General features: G+C 37.3%; 2 protein-coding genes across 2 annotated transcripts; one reads left to right on the forward strand and one right to left on the reverse strand.

The window, feature by feature from the left end:
• The first annotated feature begins 10,196 nt into the window (after nt 1–10,196).
• On the forward strand, nt 10,197–14,023 carry gamt (guanidinoacetate N-methyltransferase). Its single transcript, XM_020656486.3, has 6 exons — nt 10,197–10,498; nt 11,863–12,008; nt 12,128–12,191; nt 12,591–12,658; nt 12,914–13,024; nt 13,776–14,023. The coding sequence occupies exons 1-6, from the start codon at nt 10,321–10,323 to the stop codon at nt 13,914–13,916; spliced, it is 708 nt and encodes a 235-aa protein (XP_020512142.1). The 5' UTR covers nt 10,197–10,320; the 3' UTR covers nt 13,917–14,023.
• Nucleotides 14,024–16,268: 2,245 nt separating this feature from the next.
• ndufs7 (NADH:ubiquinone oxidoreductase core subunit S7) lies at nt 16,269–21,517 on the reverse strand. The gene is made up of 8 exons (XM_020655295.3): nt 21,456–21,517; nt 20,617–20,653; nt 19,251–19,319; nt 18,996–19,116; nt 18,111–18,290; nt 17,730–17,776; nt 17,233–17,321; nt 16,269–16,745 (listed from the first exon to the last, which is right to left on the reverse strand). Exons 1-8 carry the CDS (start codon nt 21,469–21,471, stop codon nt 16,648–16,650), a joined length of 657 nt encoding a protein of 218 aa, XP_020510951.1. The 5' UTR covers nt 21,472–21,517; the 3' UTR covers nt 16,269–16,647.
• Nucleotides 21,518–22,476: the final 959 nt, after the last annotated feature.

Below are 22,476 nucleotides of genomic sequence, written 5' to 3' on the forward strand. Positions count from 1 at the left end.
TTTCTATATTTTTGATCTATTTTTTTTTGTTTTGCGAAAGAAAGAGAAAAACAACAGGTTATAATAATAATAATAATATATTGGGGTTTTTATCCATCCATTACATTTACATTTAATCTTTCATATTTAATTTATAACCATCTACGACTCTGTTTTTGCACATTTACATTCAATCTTCCATATTTAATCTTCCTATTTAAGACTAGTAATGCTTAGTTAAATCCTGGTTGTATATATTCACATTCTTATTTTTGATATCTTTTAGTACTTATTTACTTTGTAGTTAATATTATATTGTGTTTAGATTTGCTAACATTGTGTTTTTTACTCATATTGTGTGTTGGATAACCTGCTGCTGTAACACCACAATTTCCCAGTCCCAGGGATCAATAAAGTAATTCTATTCTATTCTATTCTATTCTATTAGGAAAAAGGGCGTTTAAGTATGCTGCTCCCTCTTCTTGGAATCGGTTGCAAGATACTTTAAATCTTCGGGAGCTGGTTTCCTTGAATATTTTCAAAGGTCGTCTTAATGATCTGGAGGCAGAAATATCTGACTGTAGATGTTTTAGCTAACTCGTATTGCCCCTTTTTGATCGCTTTGTTGCTCATGACTTATGACAGATTCTGATGAACTGATTCTTTTTGTGATTCCTGTGTTTATGTTCATTGTTGTGTTGGATCACACAACAATGAACTGAAGTGTTTTATGTCTGAAACCTTGTAATTGTGCTGCTGCCTGTCTTGGCCAGGACGCTCTTGTAAAAGAGATTTCTAATCTTAATGAGACTTTTTCCTGGTTAAATGAAATAAAAATTAAAAAATCTTGTGTTATTAGGAAATGGGCAGGTATTATAAGTTTTCTTCTTCCTGCTCCTGTTTGCTCATGAACAGTGTTTCAGCATTATGAGAAAATATCTTTTGTTGTGTATTATGGTGTTGAAACCATACACTGAATTGAGCAAATAAATCAAATATGAAATGAAAATGTTGCATTTAGTATCGATGCACCTTGACTGCCTCTGCTTTATCTGGTCTCATGCACTACATCACTTTATTCTATCCATTTTATATCAGTATTCATACAGTTCTGGTTACTTTATTCCTTTTGTTTCTTATCCATCATTGCACTACGGTCACTTTATTTATCTCATTTTTACCTTTACAGTTATATTGTATGTATTAGTTCTGTTGTTCCATTATTCACCATGCACCATATTAACTTATCATTTAGTATTTGCCTACTTGTACATAGCTCTGTATATATATATTTATTTCTCGTTTATTGCACATAGTTCTGTTTACATCTGGTCACTACTGCACATAGTTATGGTTACATCTGTTTACATCTGTTAGTCCGATCACTGTCCACTTATATCTATTCCTTTATATTTTGTATTTTTAAGTTAAGCCTAAGCTTTAAGTTGTATTTAAATTGACACTTTATATTTAGGTTAAAATGTTTCGTACTTGCACTGTTGTTAATTTACTGCTCTGTGTGCCTTTGAATTGCCCACCGGGAACAAATAAAGTTTTTTGAATTGAAGTGAATTGAATAAGGCATTCCTATGAGAACAATGCTTATGTGAAAGCCTTGTCAAGCAGCCCTTACAACAATAACTAATAGCCAATAAGAATAAGAATATTTAAAAGATAAAAAAAGCAGATAGCCCTCCTAAAATATAAAATGTTCCAAAAGTACAAAGATATCCAAAGTGCTGATTTTTGCTTTTAGTCAGATGAAAGTTAAAGTTAATGTTTTTACCATAATCAACATTTGTCTTCCTGTTGGAAGCATTTGTCTTTGGACCAAAAGATTATATGTTAATCAGGACTCAGTCAATCCCGAAATCAAGTGACCTTAATAGAAAAAATATAACCTATATACAGTATAAAAGCATAAAAAACACCCAATTCAATCCAAAAACTAAAAAGGCAACAGACAAATCAGTTTCACATTACAGATGAAGTATGTGCTATTTGAAGAGTTGTTCAATATATTCAAGGTAACAGACGTTAAATGTTTTTTGTCCACTTATTTCTCCTATAGCAAGCATATTATTTAAAGATTTCCAACTTCAGTTTGATTATAAGGTACAGTTACATTGCATGGGGCTGTCTGTCTAGGAAATCCCTCTGCTCAGTGTCGACGTCAGAACAGACCCTTTGATTGATTCTCTTCTTTGTAAAAGAGATCTCTGAGCGCAGTGGAACAAACCCCTTCAAATACATTAAATAAATAAAATGAATAAAGTGTATTGCATTATTGAAACAAGTTCTTATGAGCATCCCAGCAAAAACTCAAGGTTTATTTACATTTCATAAATACACAACCAATTTCATTCAGCCCAGAGGTTTTCTGTTGCTAAAACACAACTGAGATGATTACATGACAGCCACCATTTGACTGAGAACACACGAGTGACGAGCATTAGAAGCTGACATTTAAAACATGAAACATAAGTGACAGAGGTGACACATAATGCACCTAAATAATACCTTTCAGGCACAATACCTGTCAATTTACTTTTAAATATAGTCTGTGACAACGTGAGCGACTGAAGTCTGAGTGAAGCCAAGTGTTCTGCTTAAGCGTGTTAAACAGCGCTCATATTCACAAACCACAGATAAAGAGAATTTAAATATTTTCAGATACTTAATTCATTTCATAAAGAATAAACAGAAATAATGAAGTCATGTGAACAGTGAACACAATTTCTATCACATTCCCATAATACATTGTTAACTTTTCTTGTACTCTTAAGTCCTTTCATTTCATGTTTTTTTCAAACGCTGTAACTTCTCACTCCACTAAGGCCATATTCACAAGTTAATTCATTTAAATATATAGATTGTACCTACAAATACAAGATTAGCTCACTATTGTTGTTATAGTGAAATACAACCTTGACAGGGTGAGCAGGACTAAGCTGCCGAGCTCTACAGTATAGAGACAGCAGACCTCTGAGTGACTTCTTTGATTTTGAATAACTTTATTACTCCCTGAGGGAAATTCAGTTTTACACTCTGTTATTGAGAGAAATGCTTCTCACACACAAAAGCCCGAATCACACACATGCACAAACAGGACCTGTGGACATGCATTAATGGAGAGATGTCAGAGTGGGGCAGCTACACACTGCTATGCAGGGAGCGCACCAGAGCAGTTGGGGGTTCGGTGCCTTGCTCAAGGGCACCTCTTCAGTCCTCGGGAAGTGCCCTATCACCTCTCCAGCTAACAGAGCAACTGTCTGACTTGAACTGGCGGCCCTCCGGTTCCCAACCCAAGTACCTACAAACTGAGCTACTGCCGCCCCCAAACGTTATTGACCAATCAGAATCAAGTATTCTACAAAGCCGTGAAATAACAACACGTAAGCCTCTCTTATAAGCACTGTATTTATAGACACTTTTTAGCTTTTAACTGACTTTTTGAAAAAATTTAAATTTTAAAATTTGACTTAAAGAATAATCTTTAGTTTGATTTTTATTCCTCTAAAATAAATAATATAAGTATTTCTAAAACATTGTCACCTATATAATGCCATTTGGGGTTGCAAATAATCCTACTAATTGCTTACAAGTTATAATTATATTTTCATTACCCTCTTAGTTTAAGCTTTGATTTGCTTTTAAGCTTTTTTTCATGGAGATCATTAAAGTTATGGTAACAATCAAGAAATAGCCAACTATTTATTTCCTTTAAATAATATTCAAGCTTCCTATGCATACATATCTACAAATGAGCAGGAGCAGCAACCTTGTGAAAGTGAATCATGCCTAATTCTTTTAAGACAGCTGTCACAAAAGCCAAAAACTCACACACTGCTTTTTGCCACAGTCTCACAGCTTTTTTTTGTTGTAGTCTCAACAGCTCAAGCTCCATTGCCTTTGAGAGAAAACACAGCACCCTCTTCCTGTTATGTGCAGAACAGCAACCCTGCAGGTACAAGAAACATATTAAAGGGAATGCAAATGCTCCACCAACTAACTCTATACCACGGTCTACCCCCGGTCTTTGGTGCGACAGGGTGAGCATGGGTTACTGCACCAAAGGATTACTATAGTCATTCTATAGCTGAAGTACAAAAGATGTCAGCCTATAAATGTATCCCTCTTTAAAAAAAAGGGCCTTTTTTACACCAACATTCCCTTAAAAAACATTGCTGACTTATTTACTAGATATTTCACAGAATAGATCAATTTTTTTAATAGTTAGACAAATATTTAAACAATGCTATTACAGTAGTACATGGTTTTAAAAAAGGGTCATTCTAATGGCAGATTATTTTCTGTTTGGAAATAAATACCCCGTATTTCTTACTCTTCTTACAGATTTAAAGGTGGAGTAAATCCAAACCTTCACAGTCCACATGCTGTACACAGCAATGTAAAATGATCTCATCCCCCTAGTTGAAAAGACAATTATTTTTGGATGACTATGTTTAAATGTTTTTCTTTCGGCGATATGAAGAGACATGGACCGTAATATTCATACATTGCAACTGCAGTTATTTTCCTAATAATTAGAGAGAGACTTCTAAAGCATTTGAGTTGTCTTAAGTAAAATAGAGCTAAATGTTCATGAGGTTTAAAGAAAGATCCCAACAAGTTCTCTGTCACAGAGAATTACACTAAGTCAACTATGAAGCAGTTTTGAACCGTCTCTCTTAGTTCTGTTTACCACTGAAGTGAACTCCACCCATTATACTCAGAACACTCAGAAATATTTGCAAATAGCATCTATAACCAGTTATAATGATGCTCAAATACAATAGGGAAGTACAGGTATAATAAACAAGCAGTTAAATACTGTCCTGTGCAGGAAATGACAGGATGTCTTTGTATGTGCTGCTCTAGTAGAAAGGAATCACTGTTTGTCAGACGTCAGTATTTTTTTGCCCATAAGAAACAAAAACAAGATATACAGCCATCTGCCGAAACTGTGTTGGGGATTTAAACGTGGGATAGGGGAGATGCAGAAAGAAAGAAAGAGACAAACAGAGCAAAAACAACAATGAATACAATTTATTGCTACAATGCCTGTAATAATGGTAAAAGTAGGCTTTGTGTAGTACTAGTCGCAACAGCTAAGTATGTTATACTGATCAGTGTAATATTAACATTAGCAACTGTAAAGATGATGAAACAGGGAGGACTGATTATGTGAATTATAGAGGTTGAAGTTGAGCAGTTCACTTTAGTTTTTATAATAATGAGAATACATGTGGCTGCACGGTGGTGGTGCAGTGGTTAGCGTTGTTTGCTCACAGCGAGGTTCCTGATTCTAATCCCCGTCAGACAGGGCCTTTCTGGGTGGAGTTTGCATGTACTCCCAGTGCATGCTTGGGTTCCCTCCAGCTTCCTCCCACAGTCCAAAGACATGCTTGTTAGGTTAATTGGTGACTCCAAAATTGCCTTTAGTTGTGAATGTGAATGTGAGTGTGGCTGGTTGTTTGCCTCTGTATGTCAGTCTGTGATTGATTGGCTTCTAGGTAGAACCCCGCCTCTCACCCACTGACAGCTTGGATCGGCTCCAGCCCCCGCAACCCTAAAAGGGAAAACGGTGAAGATAATGGTTGGATAATAGATGTAAGGCAGATATTAATAGTTGTAGCAGTTAAAGTCAGAGAGGTCAAAGCAGCAGGCCGTCCACACCAACGAGCCAGAGGAACCTATGAAACAAGGGAGCTCCCAGGAAGATATATGGTTAGTAACTTAAATAGTACATGAAGAATTGCAGACATTGACATTTAGTTAATATGATGTGAATGCATATAGAGAGAGAGAGAGAGGGAGAGAAAAGAGCTCAATTTGCCAGGTCCCCTGGCAGTCTAAGACCATAGCAGCATCACTAGGAGCTGGTCCAAACCGGAGCCAAGCTTTAAAAAAAGAAAAAAGTAAAGTTTTAAGCCTAAACTCATAAAAGTACAGAGTCCAAACCATGACTTGTAGATGAGTCCAAAGGAGAGGGGCCTGATAATTGAAGGCTCTACCTCCCATAGTACAATTAGAGACTGTAGGTACCAAAAGCAGGCCTGCATTCTGGGAGTGTAATAGGGGTGTAATAGGGGGGTAATGCTATTAGCTCTTTAAGATAAGATGGATCCTGGCCATTGTAAGTGAGAAGAAGGATTTTTAAATGTATTCTAGATTGTATAAGGAGCCAGTGCAGAGGAGCCAATACGGGAGTAATGTGATCTCTTCTCCTAGTTCTCGTCAGTACACCAACTCCAGAATTTTGTACCAGCTGAAGAGTTGTTAAAGACGTATTAGGGCAGCCTGATAAAAGAGAATTACAATAATCCAACCTACAAATACATTAACTAGTTTTTCTGCATTGTTTTGCGACAGGATTTGCCTGATTCTGGATAGATTACGAAGGTGAAAACAGGCTGTCCTTGAAATGTGTTTTATGTGGGAGTTGAAGAACATGTCTTGATCAAATAGAACTCCTAGATTCTTGACAGTGGATGCCAGGCTGATTCCATCTAGTTCAGTTATATCATATGGAGGCTGTCGCTCTCCAAGCGGGTGGCCCGAGCTCGATTCCGACCCTTGGTTTCTTTCCCCCAAATGTCATCCCCCTCCTCTCTCTCTCCCCGGTCTGTTTCCAACTCTATCCACTGTCCTATAAATGCATGAAAGCCCAAAAATAAATCTTTTCATGTATAAAACCCTAAAAAATAACAGAATGATAGCATGTGACTTATATAGTATATAAAATTAATCAATTATAATTAATTTAGAACTCAAAAATGCAGACATCAGTACCTAAAAGGAAGATTACAAAATACAGATTGGTACTTCAAAGATGTTTTTTAATGAATTACCACAACCTAATCCTCCACTGCAGTTTGCTGTAACCTTAAACAACACTCAGTTCTTTATGGTCTTCAGTTGAAATAACTGAATGATGGATTAGGCATCATTATTTAGAAACAAGATGTGTTATGCTCCGGAAGATACAATTCACATGTTTGTTTATTTGAGTCAACTTCCCTTTGTGAAATCAGTTTGACTGTGAAATCAAAACAAAAGAGAACTCTGAACTAACTGATTATAAAATGAGGGATTATCTGACTGACCTGTGTAGGACTTCTTCTGCCCTTTGACTCTGATTACTCTGATGATGTGTGACAGAGGGGGGAACAAAAAAGAAAAGACAGAGCATGTGATAAACAGGTCATGTAATACAGTAACTATTGTATCACTGAGATAAATGTGAGTGTAGCGAAGATGCAGTGTGAACAAAGTGCTTGTTGTTTGTTCACATCTGAGGAGGAAATATAATAATGTCAAACTATAGCAAGACACTCAAGCTGAAACAAATCAGTCAACAAGTGTGAGTTAGCAGTAAAAAACAGGAAGAGATTTACAAAAGGTTAGGTGTTACTGATTGTCGATTGACATGTTGAAGGTCAAACACTACAAGGATATTAGCTTCATGTTCCAAACCTCAGACTATTTTAACTTTGATTGCAGATTTTTAGTTTTGAACAATAATTATGTAAAATAAAAAGGTGCCTTGTTTAATATTGATTTAATTTATGCATGGTTATTTTCTTTTTTAGCAAATAATGATGGTTTGGAGCATTGTGATATCGTTCTCTTCATGATTTAATCAATTAATGAACAACAGGGCAGTCATTTAAATACATGGGTAGATAAACTTGGGTATGTGTGCGTTACAAAATGCTTATTTTGCAGAGAGTGAGCCGTCATGTATTTTAAGAAAGGCTAATCCAAAGACAGAAAGAAAAACAGCAGAGGCACGATCCCCTTTAGGTTTTAGTTTGGACGTTAACCAAGCTCCCTGCCTTGGCTCTGGATGAGAAACTGATGTGTTGTAAGCTTGATTATACATTAATATAACTATTATCCTCTAAAGTACAGTAATTGAAATCACTGGAAATGATCCCAGTAGGTTTCACTTCTACTCAACTACTTCTAAAAGCCGACAGAGCTAAATCTCATGGAAAGGTTTCTGATGGGCTTTTTGGGGGGAGAGTGTGACATGACAATATTTGAGAAGTGCACAAAAAGAGTAATGGTTTATTGTTTTCCATGTCAGAGTGCTGCGCTCGCTGCAGCATTGTGAGCCTCAGTGGAAATAAGTATTATTCAAAGGCAGTGTGGCTGAAGAGGCTCGTGTGTGAGTGGTAGGTGGATGAAAATCTGCGATTGTATGAGGACCCTCACTGAGAAGCCGCTGCCACTCGGCTTCACCTAATGGGACTGAAGTGGATGATGGGTAACCAGGGCAGAGGGGCTGTGAAGATGAGCAGATGTTGCATTTTTGACCGTCATTCTGTCTCATGCAGCAACTCATACAACACATGGAAAGAGGCTAAGTGACTGTGATATATTGTGAAAATGGGGTTAATTAGAAGTGTGGGAGCTACTTGTTCCTTTCTTTTCAGTTCTTTAGTCAATTTTCAGAAAAATGTGTTGGACCCTCAAATTTCCATCCACATTTCTTATACAAGGGCAACTTCATCAGCTGTGTTACAAATGTGCAAATAGTGGAGGATTCTGTGGGCATCAGACGCCAAACCTGTATATTTATCCTACTGGACAGCTTTAAAACTTTATTAGAACAGTTTAATAAATACTTCTAGTAATATGGTCTACTAAGGTTTGTTTTATTCTACATCCAGTTCAGGCAGTTCATACAATCTTATGCAACAGGAACATGTTTGAATAAGAGCCAGTGCAATGGTTGTCCTCAGCTGTCCACGCCAGGGCTCAGAGAGTAGAACAAATGGAAGAGCTCTCACTCTGCTTCCCGTTATGCATACCAAACATTTTCATTCAACACAGGAGATGCCATGCCAACTATGACAATCTCTGGATTATTAGCTTTCTTAGGATGAAATTGACGGAAATGGTTAAACCACAGTGTGTTGTATCTATCCGTTACGATTCTACAACTATGTTTCAGTTGGGGGGGGGACTGGCCCATTGAAGTTAGCAAAAACCATGCTGTCCATCCTACATTCAAGCAATGATAACCAACTTTTTTTTTTAAACCTAAATACACAACATTACCTGTTAAAGCAACCAAAAATACACATTTTATTCATTGTTGTTTCAGTACATTGAAGCCTGTTTCAAAATGTAATGTGTCTACTTAGAATGGTGTGAGGACTTTTTTTGTGATGTTCATGTTTCCTGCATTTACAACATTTCCAGTATCGCTGCCCTTTTCTAAATTCTGCTGAAGGAAGAACGCTACAAGCCGGTATAATCAACTGCTGTCTCAATATTTATCAGCTCTAACTGCAACATAATACGCTTGTTTTTTAGTCGCCATGGTCTCCTGTACATTGACAAACCGAATCAGATATAGAAGGGCCCTTTCAGGGGCCCAACTATTGCTTTGGGTGAACCTGCTCTGGAGACAAAAAAAACACAATGTGATGTAAAAAATAATAATAATAATAAACCAATATTGGCAATTTAAAGCAAGCAATGTGCTCAAAACGTACCTATATCACATGTAAAGGTGTGAAAGAATTAGGAAAGAAAAGGGTAGCTTACTTATCTCTCTGAGTGGCCCATATCTGAATGTTTAATTTTACCTTTTTTTACTACTAATTTGTAATTTTGTGTATCCAGAACCAATGATGTTAATTTTTCTTTATGGAAACAATAAACATCTATTATTATGATCATAAATTATTATTTGTGTAATTAATTGTGGCATTGGCAAGAAATACTCTAGTAAAGTAAATTGTGCGCTCACATCACGTCATTAAACTGATTTTCCTTAGTTACGACTTCTTATATAAAACACATTTATTATCTCAGAAAATTAAGCTATAATGAAGGTTTGATTTCTTCCTGTAAGATTCAAATACACTTACCAGCAGCATGAGCCAATCAGACCAATTTTGTCGTTTTAATCAGGCTGCAAACAAGTTAATTTATGCTTTGAAAACGAGCTGTTTAATGAATGTGTATGTGACTTCCTGTGCTTATGAAGACAGACGGACACTAAATGGACTGCAGGATTTTGCACTTCCACACTGGCTTAATTTTTCAACACTTGCGGTGGCCTGGTAGCGAAGGTCAGCATCTTAGCGCTGAGTGAGTCATCGTCTCTACAGAGGATCTTGGGCCCCGCTGCCTCAGTTTTTACTCCGGAATGTATGTGCGCCTTTGACCTGTAGTGAAAATCCAGCAGTGTCAGCACTTCTGAACCCGATATAAACCACCGCCTCCTGCCTTTCACCCTCTTGTGTGCGGAGACACAGTCTGCCAAACCGTTTACTCGAAACAAACAACAACCAACGCGTCCTCCACATCCAAGCAAAAATGACCTCCCCAGCTGAGCCCATTTTCTCAAAGGGAGAGACCTGCAAGGCCTCCTGGCACGATGCAAGCGCCGGCTACAATGAGACCGACACTCACCTGGAGATCATGGGTAAACCCGTGATGGAACGCTGGGAGACCCCATACATGCATTCCCTGTCAACCGTTGCAGCCTCGAAAGGTAAAAGTGTTAAATCATCATCACTGGCTTCCATTATCGGACACGGTGTTTATTTGATGGTCTGCGTCCGATAATGGACTCTGTGCAAAAAGACTGCTGAAAAAATAACCGTGTCTCCTACATGTATATGAATACAATTTTAAGTCGTAATAAATTATTCATATTAGTATTGTAAATTATCTGGCACTATCTTTTAATGTTTACTTATTTTGAAAATAACTTAAAACACTTTAATGTTGAAGTATATATTCAGTAAGTTAATGTTTAAGTCAGGCTACTGTACGCCTGTTGTGTAAGTATACAGTTTGCCTTTTTTCAATTAAAAATATTTTGTATTAAAGGGGCTGGGCCTCTTAAAAAGTACCTGAATCACACATTTTTACTGTGCTGAAGCTTTTTTTTTTTTTAAAGTGGCCTATAAATAAAACTGTCGAGTTCGTTTTTTTCTGACAGATGGAAAAAAAATAATCTATTATATTTTCAGTTTAAAGTATTTATCTGATTTTTTTTGTCAAACTTACTTACAAAATAAAAGTGTAATTTTGCAAGAGTTAAGCTTTTATTTCATTTATGTACACATATTTCAGTCTTTTCCTTCATTGCTTCAGTACTCTTGCTGAAATGACACGTGAGTGTTTGAGCAGCATGGTGCTCTGTGAATACAACAGCAGCTGTTACTCTACACATGGGAACTGACCAAGAAGACTGCAGGGGGAAACAGCTCATCTGCTCTCAGCTTTGTGTGAAAATAGACTGATCCACACACCCTCAGACATGTGGGAAGGGACAAGCAAGTGCACTGAAACTGTCTGCACAACACTGTTCAAATGCATGTTTTCCTTGCACAGGCATGACACTTATAGTGTAGTTGGACACTGAAATGCATTTTCCATGATTATATAATGTATTTTTTTTCTCAAGCCAGAGGATTTTTGTGTATTTCTTTTGAACTTTAGTGCCTTACCTGAAATGTTTTCAGCTGCATGCAGCTTTGGGTCAATTTGTCTTTGGTGTATACAAAAATGAATGAAATGAAGGTTACACTAAAATGCTGATTCAATCCCAATAAATTATTATGAAGGGGGCAGTTGACAAATAGCCTTTACCCCTCATCTATTTATATGCTAGGGAAATGAAACCCTTTGGCCTTTCTGTCCAACCACATGTTACAACCAACTAGCTCCCCTCCCAACAGAAGGAGAAAAGTTAAACCTTTCCCAACAATGATGAATTCCGTTTCATCTGAGATTAGAGGTTCTTGGCTGGAATGAAGTCACTGGAAAGCTTCAGCTAAATAAAAAAATATTTTCTTTCTTGTTTGTTTTGTTGTTGTTGTTGTTGTTGTTTGGTGTACTGTCTTAAAGGTGGTCGGGTTCTGGAGATTGGTTTTGGCATGGCCATTGCTGCCACAAAAATGGAGTCTTTCCCCATCGAGGAGCACTGGATCATCGAGTGCAACGATGGCGTCTTTGCCAGACTGGAGAATTGGGCCAAATCTCAGCCACATAAGGTTAGTAGGCCAATACAATCTACCCATATTAGTGTTTGACAGATATTTTTGTCGCTTGTGTGTTAACTGTCTGCAGGTCTAATTTACTGTTGTTGAAATTGTTCTTTATGCTGCTGCAGGTGGTCCCTCTGAAGGGCCTCTGGGAGGAAGTTGTCCCCACGCTGCCAGACAACCACTTTGATGGTAAGACATCATACCAGTCAAGACAGAACTTTTTCTCACAGAATTTGGAGTAGACATTTAATATGAATCAAACAAACTGCATATGGAGACTTTTTTCACATCAAAACAATGGCACTGTCATGATGTTTAATCAAAACACGAGGAATACATCTTTAAGGTGGCACCGCATCAGGTTGAAAAAGCAGCACTGCAGCCAAGTTTTGGATTGCTGAACTTAATGCAGGGATGCAGCATCCATTCAGGAATTGTGTTTTTGTTTGAGGAACAGACTCTGAGCTATTGTCCCATGACACAACATTATGGATGAAAATATAAATAACGTAACAATAAATGAGATGCAGAAAAAAAAGATTTCCATATTGTATAATCACCGACTCCACTGTGTCCCTCTCTAACCAGGTATCCTGTATGACACATACCCTCTGTCAGAGGAAACATGGCACACTCACCAGTTTGACTTTATTAAGGTGGGTAGTTACACTTTATACAGCCCTGCTCTGAGGAGATTTAAATTCAGGAGGATAATTACTACAAATACATTGAATTGTTTGCATGAAAAGTGGAGTAAGCATACAGAAGGATACAGTTAGAATGCCTTAATGTCAAGATGTTGACATCAGTCATACATTTGGCTTTATTTGGGGCCAGTCTGTCTGCTTCAGGTCACGTCCTTTTAAAGCTAAAGGACTGATTGATTTGGTTTTGTATGTGTTACTTTGCAGGGTCACGCTCACAGGTTGCTTAAGACCGGCGGTGTCCTCACCTACTGCAACCTGACCTCCTGGGGTGAGCTGCTCAAGACTAAATACGACAACATTGAGAAGATGTTTGAGGTTGGTCCCCTGCAATCCACATTACTCTCTAATTACCCAAAAAGTTACTTTTGTTCCATAATAACTTATACTCAACCCACACAACAGAGATCTTATTCAAGTGAAAAATCACCACATGCTTACAAAAATGTAATGTGCTTAGCTTGAGGGATGTTTTCAAAACATTGCTTCAAACAACTTTTACACGAATATATACTTTTATTTAAAAAAATATTTAAAATGTTTCTGTTATTTGGAAAAAAGTAAATGTTATTACATGTATTCTATCTGACTAAGTGACTACAATCAAAATGATTAATAAAGATTGCGATCAGGAAATGTATGGTTTGAAGACTTCCATCGTATGTTTAGAGCATCTGATTGTCATTAGCTGGATGTCAGTTGGAGTTTTAGTGATGAGATTTCAGTTAATAAAGTATCTCTTAATTATGAATAAAGTGAACATGGAAATCAGTGAAAACTTAAAAGTCATGACTCCTATCAGTGATATTGGTCGAAATTTAATGTAACTTTGTTTTTGAGCGGTCAGTGTGTGCTTCTTGATTGTTCCTCGTGTCGTTGAGTGTAAAAATGTAGCAGACTGTGTAGAGTTATGTTTCTGATATTTATTCTTATCGCCCAGCACTGATTCCGGCCAATCAAGGTTGAGCGGAGTTCATCTCAATTTTCGTCCTTCAACTACGTCAAGGTTACTGATAAACCGGGCTGAGCTGCCTAATGCTGACTCGCTCCGTCTGTTAATGATTTTCAGGAGACCCAGATGCCTCACCTGCTCCAAGCCGGCTTCAAGAAGGAGAAGGTTAGCACCACCACCATGGACATTGCACCACCCAGCGATTGCAAATATTATTCCTTCAATAAGATGATCACTCCCACCATCGTCAAGGACTAAAGTCCATTACTGCAACTTTTTTTTTTTTACTCCAATGTGCCTTCTCAAGTGACCTCATCATTCTGTCATACCGATTATTCAATAAATAAATAAATCCAACCAACCACTGTCAGTTTACAAAGTGCTTGAGTTATTGTACTGATATTTAAGCATAGGTTCTATTCCCATGTGGTTCACTGTCAACATCAGACTGTACAAACCTCTTGGCCTGATGTGAAGCTTTCGGCATGGTTGAGTAGCTGTTCTCTCGTAGCAGTCTGTGCTGCATCAGCTTATCGACACAATTTACTCATCACAGCTGCAAAAACACAACATGACACCAACAAAGGTGCATTTTCACCACACTGAGCCTCCTCTGTTTTAGGTCACAAATCACTGAAACCCCCCCGCCCCACCATGTGTACTCCAGTTTTAGACTATCCCGGCACGATCGAATGTGTTCTTCATAAACTGCAGAGAGTAGGCCAAAATTAGGACATGACTGTTTAACACTATAGACGTGGAATTCCTGTGGCAATATGTTGACAAATGAATACACACTAGCTCAGTGATATATATGTCAGGTGAGTGTTTTAAGGAGAAACCAGTTTGTAATGACCTCTTAAAATAAAATGATAAATGTATGCAGGTTAACAGTAACATCTTTAATTTGACCTATTTTGTCAAGTAAAAAATAGTGGCTATCTATTTATTTTTTTATTTTACAGGGACACTGCATATTAATAAACATTTCTGTAAATATGCCAGAGTTAGTCAGAAGTCTAATTTACATCCGTTGTCCCTGGCCAAATTTGATAAAAGGCTCCCTGAAAAAAAAGTATGCATTGAACAATGCTGTCATGCTTTAGTACATTTTCGTCTGAATTGTCCTGATAAAGCTGTAATACACTGTTTTAGCTGTTAAAAAGTGGACTGGGCTGAACAGAGTGCATTATACATGCTGTTGTATTTATGGTGGTAGATAACGGTGCAGGTTATCCGAACACAGGGGAATCAGTTACCACCTGGCCAGGAGGCATTAATCATTAGAAGGATGGATGACGCAACACCTGGAGTCAGCTGGGGAACTAGAGCAGCTGGTGAATCTCAGACCTGGATCAGGAGCACATGACTCATTTTTAAAACCAACACTCTCATACAAAGAAATATGAAGAGGCGAAAACGGCTCAGATGGGCCAGAAGTACGGTAACTCCAAGCTATGAAACAGGAAGTGGATCATGGATAGTGTTGAGTTTTCAAGATAAAAGTGTCCTGGTTCCAGCTCCTCAAACATGAAGATGTGTTCCCTCTCTTTGTAATTTCTGGTAATGAATGGAGTATGTTTGGGGGTTTAAGCTGTCAGGCACATAAACAATGGATGTAATGATTCCTCCTGTGGTTGGGGGAATCATTCAAGGATATTTTCACATTTTTAGCGTTTATGGACAAAAGCATTAATATGTTGAAAAAAAAGTACCAGCTGATTAATTCATTTTAAAAAATGGAAGCTACAGGCCAAGATAAGGTAAAGGTAAATTGACACCCTACAGCATTACAGCAATATTAGATATTGAAAAATGATTATTACACAAAAGGGATGTACTGTAATTTGTTATACTTTGTTTTACCTTTATCATATTTAAGTTATATGTCTCTTGTATGAGCAAACTGAATGGCTCATAAAGGTTATTACAGCAAAGAAACACCAGACACTGTTTGTTTAGGGTTATTTAGACATCATACAGTTTCTCACCAGAGAGCTCTGACAAGTTTTCTTGATGAGTTCATATCTCAGACAAAAAATATTTGGAAATGTATTTACAAGGACAAAAGTAAATGTTACTTATTTTGCTTTATTACTGAATTATTTTATTTTTTAATCAGGCATTCTGCTTCTCATCTCATGTAATTTCATATTATAAGAATTGCAGCCTCATCATAAACATGCTGGTTTAAAACTTTTAACGTCCACCAACCCTCAGAGAAAATGATTTATGTTTACATGGCGGTCATAATTCAATCACTTTTATACTGAACAGCCATCACAGGCTCAGCAGCACAGAGGACTACGAGTCGTTTGATTCTTACTGGAGATATTTAAAAACTATTCTGCTCTCTCTCTGCATACGGAAGTATTAAAACTGGATTACAATTCTAAATATGCAAAGCTGATTTAGTTTACTTTAATTTGAGCTGTTAACAGACATTTTTAAAGTGATTTAGCAGACCATGCTTTCTTGGTCCAATATCATAACAATAAAGCATACCGACACAGAGATGTGTAGAGGTCAGAGTTGATGATCACTGGAGCCCCCTAGTGGCTTAAACTATGCTTCAGTGTCCAAAGTTGAAAGACCGACATAAAAATTAAGTACTTTCATGAGCTCAGTTTATTGAAAAATATTGAAGATAATACAGGATAACACTTCCCCCTTACCCTAATGAAGTATTGAGGTTGATAGGAAGAATAAATATGCACATGGCTACTTAAATCAAAGTTATGTTATTTCTCCATGTTTCCACTTACAGCACGTCTCCAGATGTTCAAACTGAATTGAAGGAGCAGAAACAATGAACTAAGTGACAACTACTGTGTTTGGTTGAAAGTAAGCGGCATAACAATAATGTGCGAACATGATGACCACAATGATTTTATTGAAGTTGGTTACTGAAGCTCTATATTGAGGAGGAGCAGTGCTCCAAATAAAACCAGAAATACAAGATTTACATAGCAGATACACATATACACATTCACTTCCTATACCAGATCCTCATCTTCTTCTCGCGCTTGATTTTCTTCTGAAGCTGCAGAGTCCCGTACAGGAGAGCCTCTGCAGTGGGGGGACAACCTGAGGACAGGAGGGGAAATAACGGAGAAACTCAATTTCACTTCACAGAGTCATGGCCGTACAGAGGCCTATGAAACACAGCCAAATGATGACTGTCCTGTGCAGTATGGAGAGGTCTGTGTATGAGACTAAGACAAAAAAATCAAGCAGTTATCACCTTCACTAATGTTACTACTTCAGTTTCTACATGTTATCCAGACTAATTGCCAACATAGGCACTTAGTTTCAGCTTTAGGACTCAATCTAAATGGCCAACAGTATATGCACACCTAAGCATTGGTTCCATATTCTCTCAAATAGACAGTTTGTCTCGAGAAGTCTGAAGAAATGTTGGTATGAAATCACTTGAAACAGAAAAGGGTCTTGTGCAAAGTGTTGCCAGAAGTTAAAAGAACACTTACTTTTTTTTATTTTTTAAATAAAGCATTTCTTATAGCAGATGAAATTAGTGGATCTTATCTTTTCCATATTGCACAGTGAAGTTTACCTGGAACATAAATGTCCACTGGTACGATTCTGTCGCAGCCCCTGACAACGGCGTAGGAGTAGTGATAGTAGCCACCTCCATTGGCACAACTGTAAGAAGAAAATGATGAGGATATACGTATATTGTTATAAAGTATAATGTAAAGGTTTAGAACATCACTTTGCATCCATATAGTAAGAAACAGACACACAAAAGTGAAAACAACGTTCTACTTACAGCACAGTCGAAGCAGAATAAGATACACAGTGACTGAACTCATACCGTTTTTAACTTTCAGTTAAACTTTTGTGGTGTGTAAAATGTAATGAAAATCTTTTGGCTACCAATATAAGGCTTTGGCTATTAAGTGAGAGAGGAGAAAGCAGAAGTAAACAAAATCACATCAAATACTTAGGAATCTCGGAAGAGGGGAGTGTCAGATTAGCTGTGGAGAATTCATGAATACAGGACAGATGACACTATTAGTAACCTAATTATATCAGCCGGAGTTGACTCACCTGCCCATAGAGATGACGTATCTGGGCTCAGGCATCTGGTCGTACACCTGTTGGAGAGAAGACGCAGTTCATTCTATCTTATATAATGTCTGACTAACAAAGACTCTGTGCTTCTGCTGGAGGGAGGATTTGTGCCAGTCTACCAATCCAATGCCAGACTGGTCTTAATCCCGCCTGCGTTTAAACAGCTATACTGTTCTCAGCACTCCTATCCTGCACACAGAAATGTCTGAGCGCGATCACTCTCAACTGTTTAACCATCTTAAACAGGGTTTTCAATCTTTTTTTTTTTTTCCTCCATTTCACAAGTTACAACAGTCACTATGTTGTTAAATATCAAATGGTGCCAGTAGCTGCTATCACATCACACTCTTTCCCTACCTTGCGTAGAGCCGGAGCCATCTTATTGGTCAGCGTTCCTGCCACAATCATGACATCAGACTGTCGGGGACTTGCTCTGAACACCACTCCGAAACGGTCCATGTCGTAACGAGGGGCCGCCATGTGCATCATCTCCACCGCACAGCATGCCAGGCCAAAGGTCATAGGCCACAGAGAGCTCTGTGAGGAAGCAGACAAAGGATGATTCAAGAAAACGCCAAAACAATAATACACAAAATCGTCAAGAATACACTAAACAACATTACTCTCGTCAACTCTTTGTTAAGCACATATAGACCGTATGAATCATTTAGCTACACTGACTCATTCAGTGTTTGGAATCCTGGTTTTGGCATAGATATACTTGTTGCTATACATGAGCTGCATTTGAAAGTAAAGCCATAGAAAGTCAGACAACACCTCTTTGTTTTTTTTTTATGAACGTCTAACTGGATTGTTTTGTCAGCAAAACTGAACAAATGTATCTTATACTGCTGACATCTACTGTGCATTGCTACTGAACTCAAAATGACTCATGTGCTGCTGCATCTATTAGCATTGCCTTGCCTAATGTGAAAAATAAACCTCAACAGCAAACAAGGCATACTAAGAAAAGGTTTCAGACATGTGTTAAGCTCAGAAAAGTCACAAGGCAAAACTGCAATTAGGTGAAAGACTTAATTGAAATTTCCTAATGAAACTGCAACAATTATGCAGCATTTTGGACAAACACCAAACAGTCCCGAAACAATTCTTCATACATTGGAATTCATTTTATTTTCATGTTTGGAAACTGCAATCAATAATGCAATTATCTTCAACAAATTAACATGTAGTGTACCTTAAATGGGTATTAGCAAAGACTAATAACTGTTATCTACTCACCCTGCGTGCCCAGTTCACCAAGTCATCAAGCTTAGTGATAACATACTCCCCCTTGCTGCTGGCTACAGCTGCTGGTTTGGCTGCTGCCACCGCTGTGCTCTTCTCTCTTACTGGAACCACACTGAAACAGTCGGTTGGAGGAGATCTTAAGTATGTACACAGAGTTACCTTTGTCTCTGGTCTTTATTTGGATACATGCACTAAAGTCTAGTGTATGTGGTACTCTAGTGACTTGAGTACTGCTGTTAAACTTACCTTGTGGTATTCTCTATTTTTGCTGCGCAATGCAAACTCTTCTGCTGGACAGCAAACGCTGATAAAGGCCTTCAGGAGGTAGAGCAGGTCAGGTGAGAAAATGTAAACGAAGAATTGCAGCAAGAAAAGGATTCAAACTTGATAGACTGAATGACCCAAAAGGGAATTGGAAAGTTAATTTATTATATTCTAAAATCAGAAAAATTTGAAATTAGCCAATAAAGTAGTCGACAACCAGACACAGTCAGTTCACAGGAGGTCAATATGTTAACAGTGTCGTGTGGACTGTCACCATTTTAAGATCTTGTGCATGGTTGACAGTTTTAAAGATTTTTATGTGGGAAGTTTTGATTTTTTTAGCTTCCTAAACTAAGCAACGCCTTAAAGGATTAACGTGGCTGTTCTCTCCAAACAGCACACAGGCTGAAGGCTCCTGTTGCCAAAACAGAGACTCCACAGCCTGTCAGGCACTTCTGTTTGAGTGAACATTGTTTAATTTTGTTTTTGTTTTATGATATCAAACATTCCCACTTCAAAAATAACATTACAATTACAGACAATAAACAGATAAACAGCAATAGGTTAGAGCAGTGGTGTCCAAACTTTTTTTCTTGCAGGCCAAAATTGTCGCGTTAGAATCGCTTGCGGGCCACAGGATTTGTTTTATAAAATATAGTTGAAAAAATAGTAAGGCTTTGTAGATCAGAATCAAAAGGCTCGCTAAAGAAACCCTTTAACAAAAGGAAATCAATTATTTTGATTTCTTCGTTCTACTTTATTTGTTTTTTTTTTCTCAGAATCAAGACTGTAACGTGGTTCATTTTTTTGGAAAAGCTTTCTGCATTTAGCTCAGGTCATTAAATGGTGAAACAACAATCCGATTGTTTGCAAAAAACTTTGCATACGTTGTTTTTTCATAGTTTACAACAAAATGTGGAAAATAGTAAAAGCTGTAGATTTAAAAAAAACAACAACAACATACATGTTACTGAACATTTTCTATTTTAGGAATATTATTCAGCCCTTGTTAACATGAATAAAAATAAGATAATGTGCCAATCTTAATCAAGACCTGAAAAACTTCTGATTCTTCATTTGAAGTCACAGGCCGCAAAAAATCCCCTCAAGGGCCGCAAATGGCCCTCGGGCCGCACTTTGGACACCCCTGGATTAGAGAATGATGTGTATGATGTGTAAATAAATATATATATTTTTGGAATATTTCTCCTGCATGTTTTGCCCAGTGAGGTTGAATTCATTGTAACATCACTACCCCTGTAACATTGATAAACACCTTCACCCCTCAAAGTACAGAGTTGGATCCAATTTAGTTTCACAACAAGGTACAGGATTAAATGGTTTTTACCTGGTTGAGAAGCAGCCAAACATAGCCAGACGGGGTGCTGCAAAATAAAAGCATCAAAGAAGGGTAAGATATATATTGTCATTTAAGTAAATTACCAATAATTTCAGGTGTTTTCAAAATAAAAGCATCAAATAAGCATAAGATATATTTGTCATTTAAGTGAATTAACAAGAATTTCAGGTGTTTTCAAAATAAAAGCATCAAATAAGCATAAGATATATTTGTCATTTAAGTTAATTAACAAGAATTTCAGGTGTTTTCAAAATAAAAGCATCAAATAAGGGTAAGGTATATATCGTCATTTAAGTGAATTAACAAGAATTTCAGGTGTTTATTTTTTCAACGACCAGAGGTGACCTAATAGAAACACAACAATAAGATGTGATTTTGATGAACATATTCGGTTATTCCAGCAGTATTTACATAGTTAGCCTCACTAATAGAAAGCTGGTCCACTTTGATCCAAACATAAACGACTGCTCGTGTGGTCTCAAGCCCACATGAACATAAAATATAACACCAAACATTGTCTTTTAAAAGATGCCGTGACATTTGTAGGCTGAATGTCATCTTTCGCCTCGACTTCTGCTACATTTACAGGAGCTGCAGTTCACGTAAGAGAAACGTGAGCTAACCTGTTTAGCCACCGTGCTAAAGCAGGCGGAGCAAGGTCAGTGTGCGCATTCACTAAAAGTCACCAACACGAGTTCCTACAAAGTCAACCAACGAGGTAGAGCATTTTACAAGCGTGACTCGTGACTTCTCGAAATGACACAAGTATTAAAAAACACTGTAAGTTTAGGTAATAGCGTATAGTCTTATTCCAAAACATCACTCACCAGCTAACGCCGCCATCTTTGAGATTTTAGTTACGTCACACAGCTTCCTGTGCTGTAAGCGCGCGAGCTGCAGAGGGCGCTGGTGTTTTGTTGAAGACCGTTTTCACTGAAGGTCAAATTGTTGTCTATTTTAATACCGTATGTAGGTTTATTTAACCGTGTTTGACTGTCATTTGTGCTATTGGATAACATTTGCGTCATTCAGTTACATTTATCTTTATAGGATATTAATCTAAAATGTTCTTTTTGCTTTTGAGATAGATTTTCTCTTAATCTAAACTCCCAAAATGAGAATATAATTGCTATTTCCAAGCCTTTTTTCATACTGTCAGTACAATCATTGTGGGGAAATACTGTATCCAATATTTTTCTGTTACTTTAGTTGTTGAATACAGAAATAAGTTGGCTTTGGTTGAATGTAACTTTGAGTCAACCTGACAGGGTGCCCTGAGTTCAGCAATGATAACACACACTTATCTATATCTAGTGTGCATTATATTGTCAACATATCTTTTCATATTTTTTAATAAAATGTGTAATATCAATAGCCCTAAATAGTCTTTACTTGATCAATTTTGTGTGCTGACTCTCATGGTTTTACATTTGAAGAATAGAAACATGACATTTGTTGTATGGTGATATACCGAGTAGTGCTGAATGTAGTTTGTAGAAAACATTTTTCAGTGAGTCCACAATTAACATACTTCAGTAGAACTAAACACATGTACAATTCATGATGATTTAATGTATGAATGATGCAGGATGTATCAAGAATTCATGTTTACCTTACACCTTAATACATAACCTGTTTAGGAACGTTTATTCCTGCATACTTTTTTACCTGGATTGATTTGCAATCAAACTGCCTTGGTTCCATTACATAAGACTTTATTTCAGAATAATATATTCTTTTAGCTTTATGTTTTATCAAACTGGTTGACAGAAGCAGATTTTTATCTTATTATAATAAATATATTTATGCATCAACCCAAATACATGTCTAACTGGTATCAGGATAACC

Source organism: Labrus bergylta, chromosome 6, assembly GCF_963930695.1.
Source record: "Labrus bergylta chromosome 6, fLabBer1.1, whole genome shotgun sequence".
NCBI lineage: Eukaryota > Metazoa > Chordata > Actinopteri > Labriformes > Labridae > Labrus > Labrus bergylta.

Coding starts and splice junctions, on each gene's coding strand:
- gamt (XM_020656486.3), top strand. CDS start 10,321: ATGACCTCCCCAGCTGAGCCCATTTTCTCAAAGGGAGAGACCTGCAAG. Junction 12,009..12,127: donor CCAAATCTCAGCCACATAAG/GTTAGTAGGCCA, acceptor ATGCTGCTGCAG/GTGGTCCCTCTGAAGGGCCT. Junction 12,659..12,913: donor ACCAGTTTGACTTTATTAAG/GTGGGTAGTTAC, acceptor GTTACTTTGCAG/GGTCACGCTCACAGGTTGCT.
- ndufs7 (XM_020655295.3), bottom strand. Junction 18,291..18,995: donor TGGTGAACTGGGCACGCAGG/GTGAGTAGATAA, acceptor GCTTCCTCACAG/AGCTCTCTGTGGCCTATGAC. Junction 16,746..17,232: donor AGTGGACATTTATGTTCCAG/GTAAACTTCACT, acceptor TCCTGTCCTCAG/GTTGTCCCCCCACTGCAGAG.